This window comes from Castor canadensis, chromosome 9 (assembly GCF_047511655.1).
Source record: "Castor canadensis chromosome 9, mCasCan1.hap1v2, whole genome shotgun sequence".
Classification (NCBI taxonomy): Eukaryota; Metazoa; Chordata; class Mammalia; order Rodentia; family Castoridae; genus Castor; species Castor canadensis.
Window position 1 is genome coordinate 45,807,865 of NC_133394.1, and position 18,001 is coordinate 45,825,865.

The 18,001-nt window shown below is 36.8% G+C and overlaps 1 protein-coding gene across 4 annotated transcripts in view; it reads left to right on the top strand.

The window, feature by feature from the left end:
• Nucleotides 1-18,001, top strand: part of Ank2 (ankyrin 2) — a 230,842-nt gene that overhangs the window by 52,920 nt on the left and 159,921 nt on the right. For all 4 annotated transcript variants that reach the window (XM_074041570.1, XM_074041573.1, XM_074041571.1 and 1 more), the window contains exon 4: nt 1,469-1,567. In XM_074041570.1, coding sequence (XP_073897671.1) covers nt 1,469-1,567 — 99 coding nt within the window. The remainder of the gene's footprint in view (nt 1-1,468; nt 1,568-18,001) is intronic.

Here is an 18,001-nt window from a genome sequence, read left to right on the forward strand (position 1 = left end):
ACATCTTTCTGGCAATTTCAAATAAGTTAAAATACTAGATTGCAAAAAAAAAAAAAAAACTAGATCACATTATGGCATAAGTTCCTTACTCTGAACATAAAGAAAGAGGAAACATTGTGTTAATGTTTCTTTTGAGCACGTCGAGTAAGTGTTGAACAGATCTACAAAGAAAATCAGTTTGCATGTGATCAGACTATTTTCCACTTTTGAGTCACCCATGTGAATGTAGCTCACAGAACATATTCACAGTAAATCAACCGCTTTTGGATCAGTTGAGTATTTATTATTGTTTCCATTTTTCTTTTCCTTTAAACTCTATTGATGTCTTAAAATACAGGTTTACTTTAACTCTCAGATCAGAGTCGTAGAGTTTTCCAGAAAAAAAACATCTCCTTTACAAAGAAGGAAATTGAGTCTCACAAATACTAAGTGTGTGGTTAACGAACAAGCTGGTAGCCAAGAGAGGAGTAGAATTTGTACTTTATAACTTAGAATCTACAGATTTCTGTTTATTTTTCATTCTATTCTTTTTGTTATTTATCTTCATCCTATCACAAGTATTTTTAAATCTCTTGGCCTACATGTTATTTTTCACAAAATGCTTGCATCCTTTTTTGGTGGTGATATGTGTTGCAGGTGATAGGTTTTGATGTAGCAAATGGTGGAACTCTTTGGTAATGTTTATGATTGATAGGAAAGTTATTTTTCTGCTCCTAAAAGTATTTGACCTACAACCACATGCACTTGTTGCTGGAACCATACTTGTGAGTACAGACTGTGTGTCAGCCACTAAAAATCCCTAGCTTTCTTGGCAAGGTGAAATAAAACTCAATGTTTCAGTAAAGTTTTAAAAACAATGTTTTCTTGCAATAGAATGCTTTAGTTGTAGACCAAATCCCATGAGCCCTTGTCACATAAACACATTCATGACCACACATTCCCAGCGTTTTGGTTCATTAAGAACTCAGTCTTGTGTGTGGAGGGGTGGGGGGTACTAGTAGGAGAGGGGAGGGTGAAGGAAGATTAAGATAGAGTATATGGTTGATGGACTTCATATACCTGTATGGGGTGAGGAGGGGCTGAAGGGGAGAGATGATAGAGGCAATGTAAAAAATGTACAATATAAGTCTAATCAGAATTGTCACTACAAATCCCCCCTGTATAATGAATATATGAATATATATGAATATAATGAATATATCCTAATTAAAAATTTATTGAAAAAAAATAACTTGGTCTTCTGTGTTCTCAACAGTAGACAGTATTATGAAAATTAGTCCAGGGGACACTAGGTGAGATGCTCAATTTTTTGATGGTTAAAAATAATCCCTTACAAGGTGGACTACTATCGTAAGAAAATGATTAGTTTTAACCAGTCGAAACATCAACAAAGTTGACAATGCCTGCCTATTTTAATTTCTACAAAATTTGGAAACTTGTAACATTTTCTATTGTTTCTCCAAAACAGAAAGGAAACACTGCTCTTCACATAGCATCTTTGGCTGGACAGGCGGAAGTCGTCAAGATTCTTGTTAAGGAAGGAGCCAACATCAACGCCCAGTCCCAGGTACTGCCCTCAGACTTGCTCTCAAACGAGCAAACAAACTTGAATGATTTTGCCAAGTTGATTTAATGGGTTCAGCTAGCTGCTGGGCAGATACATTTATTATAAATGCTTATTTATTTTAGTCAAATTATTTTCTTAATTCATGCAATTAAATTCCTTTTTTGGGCATATCTTAATCTCTCTTTTAATGTAATTGAACATTTGACAGATATAAGTGTATCATTGTCTTTAAGTATTTAAAAATAATATGAATTGATAATTTTTGGAATGACGGTGACATCTGTGAAATATGAATTATTCATATAAGCTCTGTGTTGCTCTGACAGTATTTTTCTTCTTAAATTAAAAAAAATTCTCAAAAAATTAGTATTCCACTGGGAAAGTCTATAAAGTGGGAATCACACTACTTTTGCTATCTCAGAGCCCAAATAGGGGCTTTGCTAAAATATTAAAGGAAACCAAATTCTACCCCCATTGCCTTCTGACCATAATAATAAGGAAACTCCTGGTCTTAATGAAATTAAGAAAAATTTAAATAGTAACTAATCAAAATTATGCTTTAAATAAACCCCTATTTTTTTCTGGTAGAAGGAAAGAGAAAATGTTTTGCCCAAAGCTTTATTCTTTATGTCTATAATGCATGTCTGTAGGAATTGAGATGTATACCTTTCTAATAAAATGCATTCCTTCAATATACAGGAGACTCTTGGTTCAATCCTCAAGACCCAAAACAAACACAACCATTCTTTCTATTTTGGGGGGGTTTCCTCCAGCCTACTAATCACATAGGCCACATCCCAAGGGATATTGGTAAAATAACTTAGTTTCTTTCTCTCCGTTTCTTAGGATAACCTTGCCTTTGTGTAGAAATATCTATTGCTTCCATTGCTTCATTCATTTACCATTTAGATATAGCTTTGGTTGTATAGGTGACACAAGTTCTAGACCCAGGAAATACTAAAGGCAAAGTTTAGCATTACCTCAGTTTTCTTTGATTTTGATCATGGGGAAACATCTATTGAAGTTATGATGGGCGTTATCTATTTTTATTTCTGCAGAATTATAGTGTTTTAATTAGTCACATTTATTTTTTCTTATAATCCATACTTTTAGTTAAATACATCAGCATTTAAATATGAAGAGAAAATATTCCTAGTCTTGAATCTTTATTAAAGAAAAAATTTAAAATTTGGTACCATCTATCAAGAAAACTTGCATATTCTATATGGTACAGTAGCATCTTATGCTTGGAGGGAAAGGATGCTATAAAACCCACTGCTCCCAAATGAAGAGTTAAGGGCTGGACATGTCACTCAGTGCTGTAACACTTGCCTTGGATTTGATCCTTAGCAGTGCAAACAACAACAAAAACAAACCATGGGTCAATGTGGTGGTGCATGCCTGCAAAAGGGATTTGGGACGTGGAGGTAGGACCCAGGCAAAAGTTTGAGTTTTTGCAAAGTAGAAACAAAGTAAAGTAAAAAAGGGCTTGGGTGGGGCAGTAATGGCACAAGTGGTAGAGAGTGCTTATCTAGCAAGCATGAAGTCCTGAGTTCAAACCCCAATACCATCAAAAGATAAAGACTTTCATTTATAGCAAGAAAACTTCTTTTTACTCAAACAATACTTTGTCTCAGAATCTTCTGCAGCGGTTGTTTCTAGGCCCAGCTCAGAGTTTTTGATGTTCTGGGGTAGAACCTGAGAATTTTTGCTTTTCCCAAGTTCTTGGGTGACACCGTGCTGTTAGGCCAGGACCCACACTTTGAAAACCATTGCTTTAGAGAAAATGCCATAGGATGTTGCAGTAAGTCTCACTAAGTGTAATTTTTTTTTTAAACATCCATATGATTTCATTTATTCTTTTTTCATAAAGTATTTAGCATTGAAAAAATTTCACTAGTCAATTATCAATAGTTAATTTTACACAATGCTGAAAAAGTCAAATTTTTCATTTTTAAAACAAGGCAAGTCTTACATAACTTTCCTCATAAAACAAAAAACTAATATGTACATCTATATTATATAAATTACATGTGTTTATTTAATTTTTAAATTTTTTTGTTCATTTTTTTCACATGTACATACATTGTTTGGGTCATTTCTCCACCCCGCTCCCCGCCCCCACCCTCTCCCCCTTCTCCCCCTCAGTTCCAGGCAGGTCCTGTTCTGCTCTTATCACTAGTTTTTGTTGAAGAGAAGACATAAGCATATTAAGGAAGACAAAGCGTTTTTGCTAGTTGAGTTAAGGACAGCTGCACAGAGAGATTCCTAGCATTGCTCTCATGTACCCATGTGTTACAACCCATGTTGATTCATCTCTAACTGATCTTTACATTGGTTCCTGATTCCCTTCTTATGATAAACTCTGTTGTTTTAAGGTTTCTAAATTAGTTCCTCTGGAGTGGGGACATCAAATGCTATCATGTTTTGGGTTTTCTACCTATTCCTACAACTCCCGTATGTGCTCACCCCTTGTCACGTGATCCATCCACATTGCTGCATTTGCCCTAGATCTAAAGTCCGCATATGAGGGAGAACAAATGATTTTTGGTCTTCTGAGCCTGGCTGACCTCGCTCAGAATGATGTTCTCTAGTTCCATCCATTTACCTGCAAATAATAAGATTTCATTCTTCTTCATGGCTGAGTAAAATTCCGTTGTGTACAAATACCACATTTTCTTGATCCATTCATCAGAAGTGGGGCATCTTGGTTGTTTCCATAACTTGGCTATTATGAATAGTGTTGCAATAAACATGGATGTGCAAGTGCCTCTGGATTAACCTGTGTCACATTCCTTTGGGTATATCCTTAGGATGGGATTGCTGGATCATATGGCAGGTCTATGTTTAGATTTTTAAGAAGTCTCCAAACTTTTTTCCAGAGTGGTTGCACCAGCTTGTATTCCTTCCAGCAGTGGATTAGGGTTCCTTTTTCCCCACATCCTTGCCTACACTTGGTGGTGGTGTTTTTGATAATGGCTATTCTAACAGGGGTGAGGTGGAATCTTAGTGTGGTTTTAATTTGCGTTTCCTTTATGGCTAGAGATGGTGAGCATTTTTTCATGTGTTTTTTGGCCATTTGAGTTTCTTCTTTTGAAAAAGTTCTGTTTAGTTCAGTTGCCCATTTCTTAATTGGTTCATTGGTTTTAGGAGAGTTTAGTTTCTTAAGTTCCCTATATTCTGGTTATCAGTCCTTTGTCTGATGTGTAGCTGGCAAATACTTTCTCCCACTCTCTGTGTGGTCTCTTCAGTTTAGAGACCATTTCTTTTGTTGTGCAGAAGCTTTTTAATTTTATCAAGTCCCATTTATTCTTCCTTTCTCTTAGTTGCTGGGCTGCTGGGATTCTATTGAGGAAGTCTTTGCCTATACCTATTTCTTCCAGAGTGTTTTCTGCTCATTCCTGTAGTAACTTCAGAGTTTCAGGTCTGATATTTAGGTCCTTGATCCATTTTGAGTTGATACTAGTACAGGGTGATACACATGGATCTAGTTTCAGTTTCTTGCAGATGGGCAGCCACTTTTCCCAGCAACATTTGTTGAAGAGGCTGTCTTTTCTCCATCATATATTTTTGGCAACTTTGTCAAAAATGAGTTGGGTATAGTTGTGTGGATTCATATTCGGGTCCTCTATTTTGTTCCACTGGTCTTCATGTCTGTTTCTGTGGTGGTACCATGCTGTTTTTATTGCTATTGCTTTGTAATATAGTTTGAAATCAGATGTTGTGAAACCTCCAGCATTGCTCTTTTTGCTGAGTATTGCCTTGGCTATTCATGGTCTCTTGTGTTTCTAAATGAACTTTAGGGTAGATTTTTCAATCTCTGTGATGAAAGTCATTGGGATTTTGATGGGAATTGCATTAAACATATAGATTGTTTTCGGTAGTATAGCCATTTTTACTATGTTGATTCTACTAATCCATGAGCATGGGAGACCTTTCCATCTTCTGTAGTCTTCCTCGATCTCTTTCTTCAGGAGTTTGTAATTCTCCTTGTAGAGGTCATTACATCCTTTGTTAAATTTACTCTTAGGTATTTGATTTTTTTTGAGGCTATTGTGAATGGAATTGTTTCCATATATTCCTTCTCAGTTTGTTTGTTGTTGCTGCATAGAAAAGCTAATGATTTTTGTAAGTTGATTTTGTATCCTGCCACCTTACTGTAGCTGTTTATGTTGACTAAGAGTTTTTGGGTAGAGTTTTTTGGGTCTTTAAGGTATAAGATCATATCATCTGCAAATAAGGATATTTGACAGTTTCTTTACCTATTTGTATTCCTTTTATTTCTTCTTCTTGCCTAATTGCTCTGGCTAGAAATTCCAGTACTATGTTGAATAGGAGTAGGGATAGTGGGCATCCTTCTCTCATTCCTGATTTTAGGGGAAATGGTTTCAGTTTTTCACCGTTAAGTATGATGTTGGCTGTAGGTTTGCCATATATAGCCTTTATCATGTTGAGGTATATTCCTTCTATTCCTAGTTTTCTTAGAGTTTTTACCATTAAGTGGTACAATCTTTTCAAAGGTTTTTTCTGCATCTATTGAGATGGTCAAGTGGTTTTTGTCTTTGCTTCTATTGACATACTGTATTACATTTATAGATTTGTGTGTGTTAAACCTTGCATCCCTGGGATGAAGCTGACTTGGTCATGGTGTATGATCTTTCTGATGTGTTGTTGGATTCAGTTTGCCATTATTTTATTGAGGATTTTTGCATCGATATTCATTAAGGAAATTGGAGGTGTTTTTGTCTGGTTTTGGGATGAGAGTAATATTGGCTTCATAAAATGAGTTTGGCAGTGTTCCTTCCCTTTCTATTTCATGGAACAGTTTAAGGAGATTTGGTATTAGTTCTTCTTTAAATGTCTGGTAGAATTCAGCAGTGAATCCATTAGGTCCTGGATTTTTCTTTTTTGGGAGGCTCTTGATAGCAGTTTCAATTACTTTTTGTTTTATAGGTCTATTCAGGTGATTAATATCCTCTTGGTTCAGTTTTGGGTCGTTGTAAGTTTCTAGAAATCTGTCTATTTCTTCAAGATTTTCAAATTTATTAGAGTATAGGCTCTCAAAGTGGTCTCTGATGATTTCCTGGATTTCCATGGTGTTTGTTGTTATCTCCCCTTTTGCATTTCTGATTTTACTGATTTGGGTTTTTTCTCTCCTCATTTTAGTCAGGTTTGCCAGGGGTCTGTCAATCTTATTTATTTTTTCAAAGGATCAGCTTTTTGTTTCATTGATTCTTTGTATGCACCCAACATCAATCACCCAATTTCATCAAACATACTCTGAAGGACTTAAAAACATATATAAACTACAATACAGTAGTAGCGGGAGACTTTAATACCCCCCTATCACCAATAGATAGTTCGTCCAAACAAAAAATCAACAAAGAAATCCTAGAACTAAATCACACCATAGATCAAATGGACCTAGCTGATGTCTACAGAATGTTTCATCCAACTTCTGCAGAATATACATTCTTCTCAGCAGCCCATGGAATCTTCTCCAAAATTGACCATCTCTTAGGGCACAAAGCAGGCCTCAGCAAATATAAGAAAACAGAAATAACCCCATGCATTCTGTCTGACCACAATGCATCAAAACTAGAAATCAACAACAAAAACAGCAGTAAAAATCATGCAAACAATTTGAAGCTGAACAACACATTGCTCAATGATGAATGGGTCATTGATGAAATAAAAGAGGAAATTAAAAAGTTCCTGGAAGTTAATGAAAATGAAAACACCAGAACCTATGGGACTCAGCAAAGGCAGTCCTAAGAGGAAAGTTTGTAGCCATAAGTGCATATATTAAAAGGACAGAAAGATCTCAAATCAATGACCTAACACTGCAGCTCAAACTCCTAGAAAAACAAGAACAAGCAAATCCCAAAACAAGCAGAAGGAAAGAAATAATTAAAATAAGGGCTGAAATCAATGAAATAGAAACAAAAAAAACCATACAAAGAATCACTAAGTGTAAATTTAACTGCAAGCCTGAATCAACAGCACACTCACCAAGCATGGATGTGAAAGCTGATTGGGTTTGATTGGTCACAGGAGGTCCCCTATATTGGCAGCAAGTTTACATATACATCGGTGCTACTAACATCTCTGAAGAGCAAGGTTACATTTCTCAAATGACTAGTTGAACCTAGTCATGTCATAAAAGATGGCAGGTGGCAACTGCTGCAAAGAAAATGCTTGTTAAAAGCCAGGATGTCAGTTGTTACACAAGGATTATTGCAGATGTGTATGCTTTGGAAAGGTTTCAAGGAGAATAAGCTAAAACCACCTTATCGGCAATTTGTTTTCAGAATCAATGAGCCTATTCTTTATGGTCATAATCATGCTAGCTTACAACAGATCTTAAAAGGTTTATATCATCATTAAGAGATTAAAATAATCTTTGTTTTGGTGCATGCTATTAGCTCAGTTTAAGATCTATGTTGTAGGGAATCCTGACCGATCACTTTGAGCTGATCTTTATATTGTGAAATAATCACATTTATGATGTTTTTCTAAATGCCTAAGTCATTTGATAAGACCTGTGACATTATTTTCTATATTTTAGTAGCCATCATTATCAGCTGACAAAATTATTATTACACAGAGAATTTGTAATTTAATAATTGAAATGAAAATACATAAATTTATATAAGCAGGTTGATTATTTTGATTATTATTGTGTGAGAGCAAATCCCGAAAGGAATGGTTTTAGGTTCACTTAAGGGCGGTGTGACTCTTTCCTGATATTTGACTCCCTCAGTTCTGTCTTCTTCAAGTTATAGATTTCTTTACATGATTGCATTTGGTGTCAGATGGGGACATACTCATGGTAGTTGGACAGTCACTTCCTTTGAGAATCACAGAAAGAATGTAGGAATCTCGAATGTACGTTATCAAATTTGAATTTTTTTTTTTTTTGTGGTACTGGGGCTTGAACTCTGGGCCTACACCTTGAGCCACTCCATCAGCCCTTTTTTTGGTGATGGGATTTTTTTGAGATAGGGTCTTGCAGACTATTTGCTCAGGCTGGCTTTGAACCGTGATCCTCCTGATCTCTGCCTCCTGAGTAGCTAGGGTTACAGGTGTGAGCCACTGAAGCCCAGCTCAAATTTGAATTTTGTATCTCCATCTTCTACATCTTTCTAATTCAAGGCACTAAAATGTAGGGTAGATTGAAATTATAGGGAAGTTGAAGGCTGCATAGCACTTTGCCTTTGACAAACATCAGAGTTATTTGGAAATGGACTACTAACACTATTTTTAAAATAAGAAGGTATACCAAAACTCCAAAAAGTTCTAAGGAATAAATACTCAGTAAATTTTTTGGAGAAAATTATGGGAAAGAACACATTTATGGATTTTTCTGCATTTTTCACATCAGTTATGAGATACAGGTGACAATTTACCTCCACATGCATTAAAGGAGATGTTACTGAGTGAGTCTTGTGAAAGACAAGGAAGACTTTATTCAGGACCATCGCAGAAAGTACGGTAGGTGCAGGCATGACTGCAGCCAGCTTCTGCAATGGAAGAGAGAGACTGGCCTTGATTCTGAGGATTTATGATCAACAAGCATTGTGAGGACATGGGTGGACAATTGTCAAGAGGAAACCTCAGGGATCAGGGGTGTTCTGGCCAAACTGACTGACATGATTCTCACTTACAGGCAGGCCAGGGTAATCAGACACTGGGGGGTGAGGACCCTGGTCAGATATGGAGGCTGATCAGATAAGGAGCACAGGGGTTCTGACTAAACTGACTTAGCAGAGGTTTTTTGCTAACATTGGATTTTATACAAAGTGCCCAGATGGGCCTAGGAGAAGGTTTAGAAGCCTGACTAATGTTAGGCTAGGCAGAGTCTTTGACATTTGTCAAAATGACACAATTCCAGTTTTGGTAGGCAGTGTGTCCAGAATATCATCAGAATCGATTTACACACTTTAAATGGACTTATGTAATTGTTATTATAACAATGAGCAAATGCTTATTTACCTTTCTGTCTTCAGTGCTAGTGATGTGGTTCCTAGGAGCCAGTTGTCAATGTGATTTTAAGAATAACCTCTGACTGTGTAGCTCTCGGACTTGGTTCTTTAGTCTCCCGGATCCAGTGGCAGGATCTCATCAGGACCTCAGTGCAACCTACCACGGTGGGAGAACAGGGCTGCAAATCACATTTGAGTTAGTAGAGGAATGTAACTACTTTGAGGGTGGCTGCTTGCTTTCTAAAAGCCCAGGCACTTTCACAAAGTCAGTGCAAACAGTGCTACCTGTGCTGCTGGAGTGGTTTCCATCTGTGTGGGCTTTTGCTTGAAACTTTTATAACCTAGAAGACTCAGGGACATGACTTAAAAAATTGTTCCAATTCTACATTCTTACTTCAGAAATTACATTTGGAAAAACTGTAAAATATTCAATCATGAGTTCCTTTAAATACCTGAGGCAGTTTTTGGTGACATTTTGCCAGTTGACATTTGTTTATCTCTGGCTTTTTATTAATGTATATCTAAAATTTCTCCAAGATGGTTAACTTCTTGGGAACAGATTTTTTTTTTTCAGACTTCTTTATAGTTTTGGGATTTTGTGTAACACCTTGCAGTACTCGATTGGAAGCTGAAGATGTGCATGTATACTCTTTACGTGTAAGAATTGGCTTTGTTGTGTATTCCAATCACTCCTAACAATAAATATTACTATGAGAATAATGTAAGGGGCCATACTGACTGCCAGACGCTGTATTTGGTGTGGCATACATCCTCTTCATTTACTCTGTCCTTATTGATGGCAAACTAAGATAGGATGCTTCCTTTACTTGCCCATTCATCCCAGGCAGCATTCCTTCTCATAGTTCCTGTAATAGGGCTAGCTTTCCTCCAGAGCTCAAAGAATAAATTTAAAATTCCTTTTTCTTTTAGCCCATACCCTGTTAAGGTCCAAATAAACCCATTCTCCTGAATTAGAATTTATGCAAAAGGTTTAAGGTAGAAATTTTTCACCTCATACTTTTATGAACTATAATGCTTTGCAAAATGTTCAAAATGGGAAAGGAACTTTGCTATCACCTCAACTGAAATTTGGCCCCCCACCTCCCCCCTTTTACTTTTCTCTTCAAAAAATGGAAGTTTTAGTTCTTTTGTGAAAGTATTTTTCTTTTCAGTCTCTATTATATCCTCTAAGTATAATGTCATTAAAATCATAATGGCCACTGTATTAAAGAAAAGTTACCTTAAAACTATGTGTTTTCTTTTTTACAAAGAAAATTGGTTTGTGTTACATATTTTTTCCAAATTAAAAAGAAAAAGAAAAAAGTCTGGGCATGGTTGTACATGCTTATAATCCCCACACTTACAGGCTGAGACAGGAGGACCTCGGACAAGTTGGGGCCAGTCTTGGCTACATTATAATGTCTCAAAAAGAAAAAAATAAAATAAAGTACAACATATGGAACTTTGGGTGTGCTCAGTGTTAGAGTGTTGCTTGGTGTGCACAAGACCCTGGATCCTGTCCTCACACCACAATGAATGATAAACAAATAAGCAAAAAAACCCAAAACTGCATTCTAGAATATGTAGCATGTCCAGATCGCAGAAACTAAGCAAAATTTTGGAGGATGAGTGAAGTAAAGTTCCCATCCTTTAGAAAATGTCATTTTCTAAGAAAAGGGAAGAACTAGAAGCTGTCATTCATGAGACTCCTCAAGAAGTTTGGGGGCTGGGCGCTGGTGGCTCACACCTGTAATCCTAGCTACTCAGGAGGCAGAGATCAGGAGGATGGCGGTTTGAAGCCAGCCCTGGGGAAATAGTTTGCGAGACCCTATCTCAAAAAACCCTTCACAAAAATAGGGGTGGTGGAGTGGCTCAAGGTGTAGGCCCTGAGTTCAAGCCCCAGTACCATAAAAAGAAAAAAGAAAAAGAAAAAAAGGAGTATGGGTGTAGGAGAGCTCAGTCTCATTGGAACAGATTTCAGGTGTCACAAAAATACAGCCCAATGATATTGTGCATTCAGACTCATTTTAATTTTTCACTTAATATCATTCAATCTTTAGTTTTATTTAGATCAGCAATGATTTTTCTCATTTTAGATATGGGGAAATTAAAAGTAGGAAAACCATGATGGTAGAGCCGTAAGCCCCTGGTCATTTGGTCTGAACATTTTCTTTCCAAATTATCCTCAACATATTTCAGTTTCTCATTAATTCTTTTTATACTGTGTGATTCCACTAGGGAAGTACAAAACCCTCTTACATCCCACAGGAGCCTGGCCTTTGGTTTAAAAGCCATCAGTTTTCTGTGGGTTTAGGTGATCTGATGCTAGCATACTAAAAGCATCCCATAAAACCTGGGCTTCTAAGTAGTAAAGGATTTGAAGGGCACTGAGAAGTCTTGTCTATAATCCAGACTTCATTCAACTCCCATTCCCTTAAGCTGTTCTTTAACAAAACACAATTTTTAACACGTCTAAGACTTAAAATATAGTTTCTGAAATATGTTTGGTGATATCTTTGATTCATTTTTCTTATCCATCTCTACATTCTTTCACTTGTTCTTGGAATTTCTTCTATTTCAGACCTTTCATAAACACTTTCCCTTTTGTATCTTATTTTAATAGCAAGACAGGCAAATAGCATGTTCTCATTTGGAGTTCTTGATATCATATTTTAGTGAAAATGTATTTCTATTTTTAGTGATTCCATTTGCTGGTGTTATAATAAACACTCTTTTTTATTACTTTTAATTCTGGAAGTTTTACTTTGAAAGGCCTCCCTAGTTGTATCTCAAACATGATTAGCCTATTATTTTTTATTAGCCTTTAAATTTTTCTACAGACCACAACTATTAATGCCAGTTGCAAGATTATATTACATTCATTACACTTGCCAAATTTTGGGGTGCTGGCACTCAGTATTTGCAATGATAAATATCTTTCTTTTCAGGTACAGCTTTTAATAACTTTTTCTCCATTGGCCCTAACCCATTGTCACAAATAACTTGAATTAGACTCTGCAGAAGATGAAAGCCTACACAGCTAGGCAGCATGACCCTGAATCATCGTGTCCATATGGCCATGGAGGCATTCTTGGCTCCTGAAGCCAAAACAAAACATTCTTTTCTCTTCTGTTCTCTTTTCTCTCTCTCTCTCTCTCTCTCTCTCTCTCTCTCTCTCTCTCACACACACACACACACACACACACTGTATATAAAATGGGATCCATGATCACAGATTCCAAAAACATTTTTAATCTTCAGGATTCTATCCCTCAAACATATTTTATTAAGAAAGAACATGTGGTTCGTTCTTAATAAGTTTCTAATTTTTTAAGTTGGGACCATTACTAGTTGTCATATACAAACACCCTGAAGTTTGTGTGAATACAGGTGCTTGCGTTTGACAGGGAATAAGAAAGTCAAGACATCTGTGTTGCCATAACTGTCATCATCATGATTGTGGCGATTATGATTATTTGAGAGAGGGTCTCCTTTAGTGTAGGCTGGCCTGAAACTCACAGTTCTCCTGCCCCTCTCCTGAGTGCTAAAATTACAGGTGTTATGTTTTTGACTCTGAAATTCAGTCTATTGGGTCAAATTAGCAAGAGGATTCTTGTGTCTCCACACTCCAAGTTAAAGGAAATAAATTTTCTCCAGTCTTCATTCTCTCTCTCTTGAACTGATGTCTTTGAAATTACTAGTTTACTAAACACCCACACACACCACATCTGAAAAGACAAAATATTTTCATTTGTAATAAAATAAGGCAATTTTTCAACTTTTTAATTAATACAATTAAATTTTGTCTTAATTTTCATTTATTTGAGGACATATGGTAGGGAAAGGCTAAATACTCGTCATTTTTTTTTTCAAATTTGAATGAACTAAAGCAAAAACATCATCAAATCTAAAAACTTCGGGAGATACACTATTTATGCATCACTTCGCAAGCTTATTCAAGCCCACTATTATTGTATTTTTTAAGACAGTACATTTGCACTCATGTAAGACTTGTAGGGAGAAAAGCACTTGACAAAAGATGGCAGCCATTCCTTTTCTCTTGCCTGAGTTAAAATGACAACTTAAGGTAGTGCAGCAGTAAGTAGTTACAATAGTGCCACTTCAGTCTCCCTTCCCCTCAGATCTCACAGCACCAGCACACATTCTACAACCACTAAGATTCTAGGTGAAACCATCAGGAAACAATAACCATAAAACAAAGCTAAAATATAAGATCATGACACTAAATAAAACAAACCAGAGAAAACGATTAGAAGTAGCCACTCACTCACTTATTTGCTCAGCAGATTTTTGTGTGTCCAATGGGTAAACCAAGGTTCTGTTTTGGGGCTGGTGGAGTGGATCAAGTGGTAAGAGCACCTGCCCTAGCAAGCATGAGGCCCTGAGTTCAAACCCCAATACTGCCAACAACAACAACAAAAAGAAGTTCTGTTTTGGATTCTGAAAATGTGACCCAATGAAGCCTAGTGAGCAACAATGGCAGGCAGGGGGTGGGGGTGGGGTTGCAAGTCAAACTGTTTGGAGCCTGCAGCTATGATGGTCTTTAAAGAAGAGAGGACTGGGAAAGAAGAGTTGCCTGGGACTAGAGAAGTGGTGGTATGGGTGATGGAACTGTTTTGGGACAGATTAAGGGCCTATTTTAGACCCCTTGGTGTGGGAGGAGAGGAAGAGGGTATTGTGGAGATGACTGCTAGTTTCTCTGCTGCCTCTCACGATAGGGAGCTATGCAATTATCCACTAGTAAGTAAAGACAGGTTTTGTTTTTGTTTTTAGTGAGGAGAAGAATAGATATGGTGAATTGCATTTTAAGTGCTTGTCGTGCATTCAAAGGTGAGATTTCCTGGGAAGTTTGATCTACAGGAGGAGAATGGAAATGAAGGGATTTCAGGCCATCTGATGTAAATGGATATTAAAGCCATGGCCTTGATTGAGACTGTCAGAGCAGGAAAGGCACCAAGAGGTTGAAGACGGTGTAGGTTTTAGCATAATGGGATCATGGAAGAAAATGGGACAGAGAAGGAAAAATTTAGTTGAAAAATGAAAAAGTTAAAATAGTTATCCAGGGGACTCTGAAATTTTTAGTCTGAAATGAGTAAAAATGAGCTGATTTGGAATTAAAATGAAAATTAATTAAATCCAATGAAATAAGCACTTACTTCAAACCTGGACTGGCTTCAGTTTCACAGTGCTTAGGAACAGGATCCCAAGTCAGACAAACCTGGACCAGAATCTACCCCATACCTCCCTAACCTGTGGCCTTCAGCAAGTTACTAACAGTTTCTATGCCTGGATTTAGATATCCATGGAACACCCCTTTTGAAGTCACTTTATTTAGAGTTAAAATTTAGAATTGGGAGAATTGAAAGAAATTGCTCAGTGTGGCAGCACACACTTGTAATCTGTAATTCCAGCATTTGGTAGGCTGGCATTGGAGGCCAGCCTGGGCATTGTGGCAAAATTTAGTCTAAAAAGAAAAAGAATAATGTAATTATCACTGTGTTTAGCCCATAGTGAGCACTCTGTGTGACTTCCTGTTGTTATTTTTATTTTTAATTGTTAGCTGACTTAAAAAGTTATTATAATATTGTGGGAGGCACTAGACCACTTGTTACTGTTTCCTTAGGTGCTGAATTATTTTCTCTTTCTATTTATTAGATTTGCTGATTCATAGGCATAAGAGAACAAAAAATATAAATTTATGTTCACAAGTAAGAAATATCAGAAAGAAGCAGAGAACTGTGAGTCTTGCTGTGTAAGTGTCCTGGCTAAGAATTCAAGCACTATATTGAATAATAATGAAGGGAGTGGAAGCTTGTCTCATTCCTGATTTAAGAGGAAGTGCTTTCAGTTTTTCCCCATTCAGAATAATGTTGGATATAAGTTTGTGATATATAACCTTTATTATGTTGAGGGAGGATCCCTCCATTCCTAATTTCTTCAGGGCTTTTATCATGAAGAGATGTTGATTTTTGTCCATTATTCTGTTTATGTGCTGTATCATATATGTATTGACTTGCATATGTCAAACCATCCTTGTATTCCTGCAATGAAACCAACTTGATCATGGTTTATGATCTTTTTAACATGTTGTTGAGTTTGGTTCGCAAGTATTTTGTTGAGAATTTTTAAAATCTATGCTTATCAAGGAAATTGGTCTACATTTTTCTTTTTTTGTTGTATCCTTATCTGCTTTTGTAGATAAGGCTTCAAAGAATGAGTTAGTTAGAATTTGCTCCCTTTCTTTTTTATTTTATGGAGTAGTTTGAGGAACATTTGGGTTAGTTCTTTAAAAATCTGGTAGAATTCAGCAGTGAATCTGTCTGGTCCTGGGCTTTCTTCGTTGGAGGACTCTTATTACTATTTCATTCTCATTACTTATAATAGATCTGTTTAAGTTGCTTATATTTTCTTTGTTCAATTTCTACAATTTTATGTGTAGAAATTTATCAGTTTCTTCTAATTTATTGGAATATAAGTCTTGAAAATATGCCCCAGTAACTCTTTGGATTTCAGTGGTGTCTGTTGTAATATCTCCTTTTTTATCTATAATTTTGTTAATTTACATCTTCTTTTTCTTTTGTAAGTTTGACTAAGGGTATATTAATTTCGTTCATCTTTTCAAACAACCAACTCTTTGTTTCATTGATCCTTTGTGTTCTCTTAGTCTTCATTTCATGGGACTGGTGCTGTTGGTCTCCATGGTAATCCACTTGTGATGGGATATCAAAGGCAGAGCCACTGAGCATCATGTCCTGCATGGTGCTGCCTAAATTTTTCAGCAGGTCCGTGTCCAACCCTCCACCCTCCATCACTGTCTCTCTTGGTCAACTCCCACCCAGGATATGTGACAGGGTTTCCTGAAGCTCCCTGATTTCCAACTGTTTCTTGTTTTCAGGTCCCTAGATTAGCTCAGTTTCAAAAAATAGGCCACTTCTCAGGATGCCACCTGGCTGTAGCTTCCCAATACATAGGATGTGACAAAATGGATTTCCTCTCCAATGCTGGCCTGCCCCACAGGAAGACTCAGGCCACACCAAATCTCCCTATAGCAATTAAGTCTTGTGAGAACCATGGCTTTCTCCTGGGGCTAAGGACTGCCTCTGCTGTCATAGATCTTCCTGGCTTAACTTGTGATTGTGACTTTGGGTTCGCCCATCCAGGGAACCCTGGTTGGAGCTGCATACTGTTTCCTGTTTTGTCTTTGTTTCCTTTCTGTTTCTCTGTGCTTTTTTAGCTGTTCTGTTACTTCTGTCTTGATTCCTGATACTTCTTCCTTCCTTCTTTCCTTCCTTTCTCCCTCCCTCCCTTCTTTCCTTCCTTTCTCCCTCCCTCCCTTCCTTCCTTCCTTTCTCCCTCCCTGCCTTCTTTCCTTCCTTCCTTTCTCCCTTCCTCTTTTCTCCTTCCCTCTTTTCTCCCTCCTTACCTCCTTTCCTCCTTCCCTCCTTCTTTGAAATGTAGTATTTCCTGTCTTACCCTGCCCCTTCTCATTCACAGAGGTGAGAAGGAAGGTTCTAATCTGCCATCTTACCCTAGAAATCTTGAGATATGCAACTTCTATTCCCATGACAATAAATACCAGGAAAGTATTCTTGCATCTGTATAGATGTGATACATTGAGCTAATGATACCTATTACAAACACCATGGATGTTCTTCTTCATAACTCACTAACATTTGACAGTTGGACCAAAAAGGTAACCTTTCTTTCCTTCTTCCCTCCAACATTGATAATTCTCAAACAGCTTACATTTTGCAGCAAGATTCCACATGCTAAGATGTTCTTAGATGGATATTTTGGTGTTCTTCCTATTTTGTGAAGTTGTTTGATAGGTTTTCAATCTTGCTAATTACCATTGTGCTTTGTGTTTATCAAAAAACAAATTATAGAAGCAATAGGATTTTGAAGATAAGTCTCCCATAAACTCATTACCTTGCTTTATTTGGGGGGTGTGAGTCCCTTATATTGTCCGTATGTTATGATCTTAACTAAATTACTTGATTTGGAACTGAAAAGGGGTATTTGAGACATTGTGTGCATATATTTACAAAAGGAATCTGAGGTCTACAGAGTCAAGTATCTTACCCAGTCATGTTTGTGAGCCCTGTCTTTTAATATCTGGTTAAATACTCCATACATTTTGAACATCTATGTGTCTGTCTGGTTTTCTTAACTTCATAAGTAACAAAAAACTATATTCTTATTTTATACAATCAAAACAATGCAAAAGTATGTGGAACAGAAAGTGTAATTCTCTGTTACAGCTCCTAGCTACCACGACCTATTCAGAAGTTTTGTTTTGTGGATTTAAATTTTCTTTATAGTATATTTTTGATTATGATAAGCATTTATATCTTTACTGTTCTCTAATGGAATTTCCAGGTATGAATACCTAAAATCCCGAATGTTTGCATGAATTTATTCTCAGTAT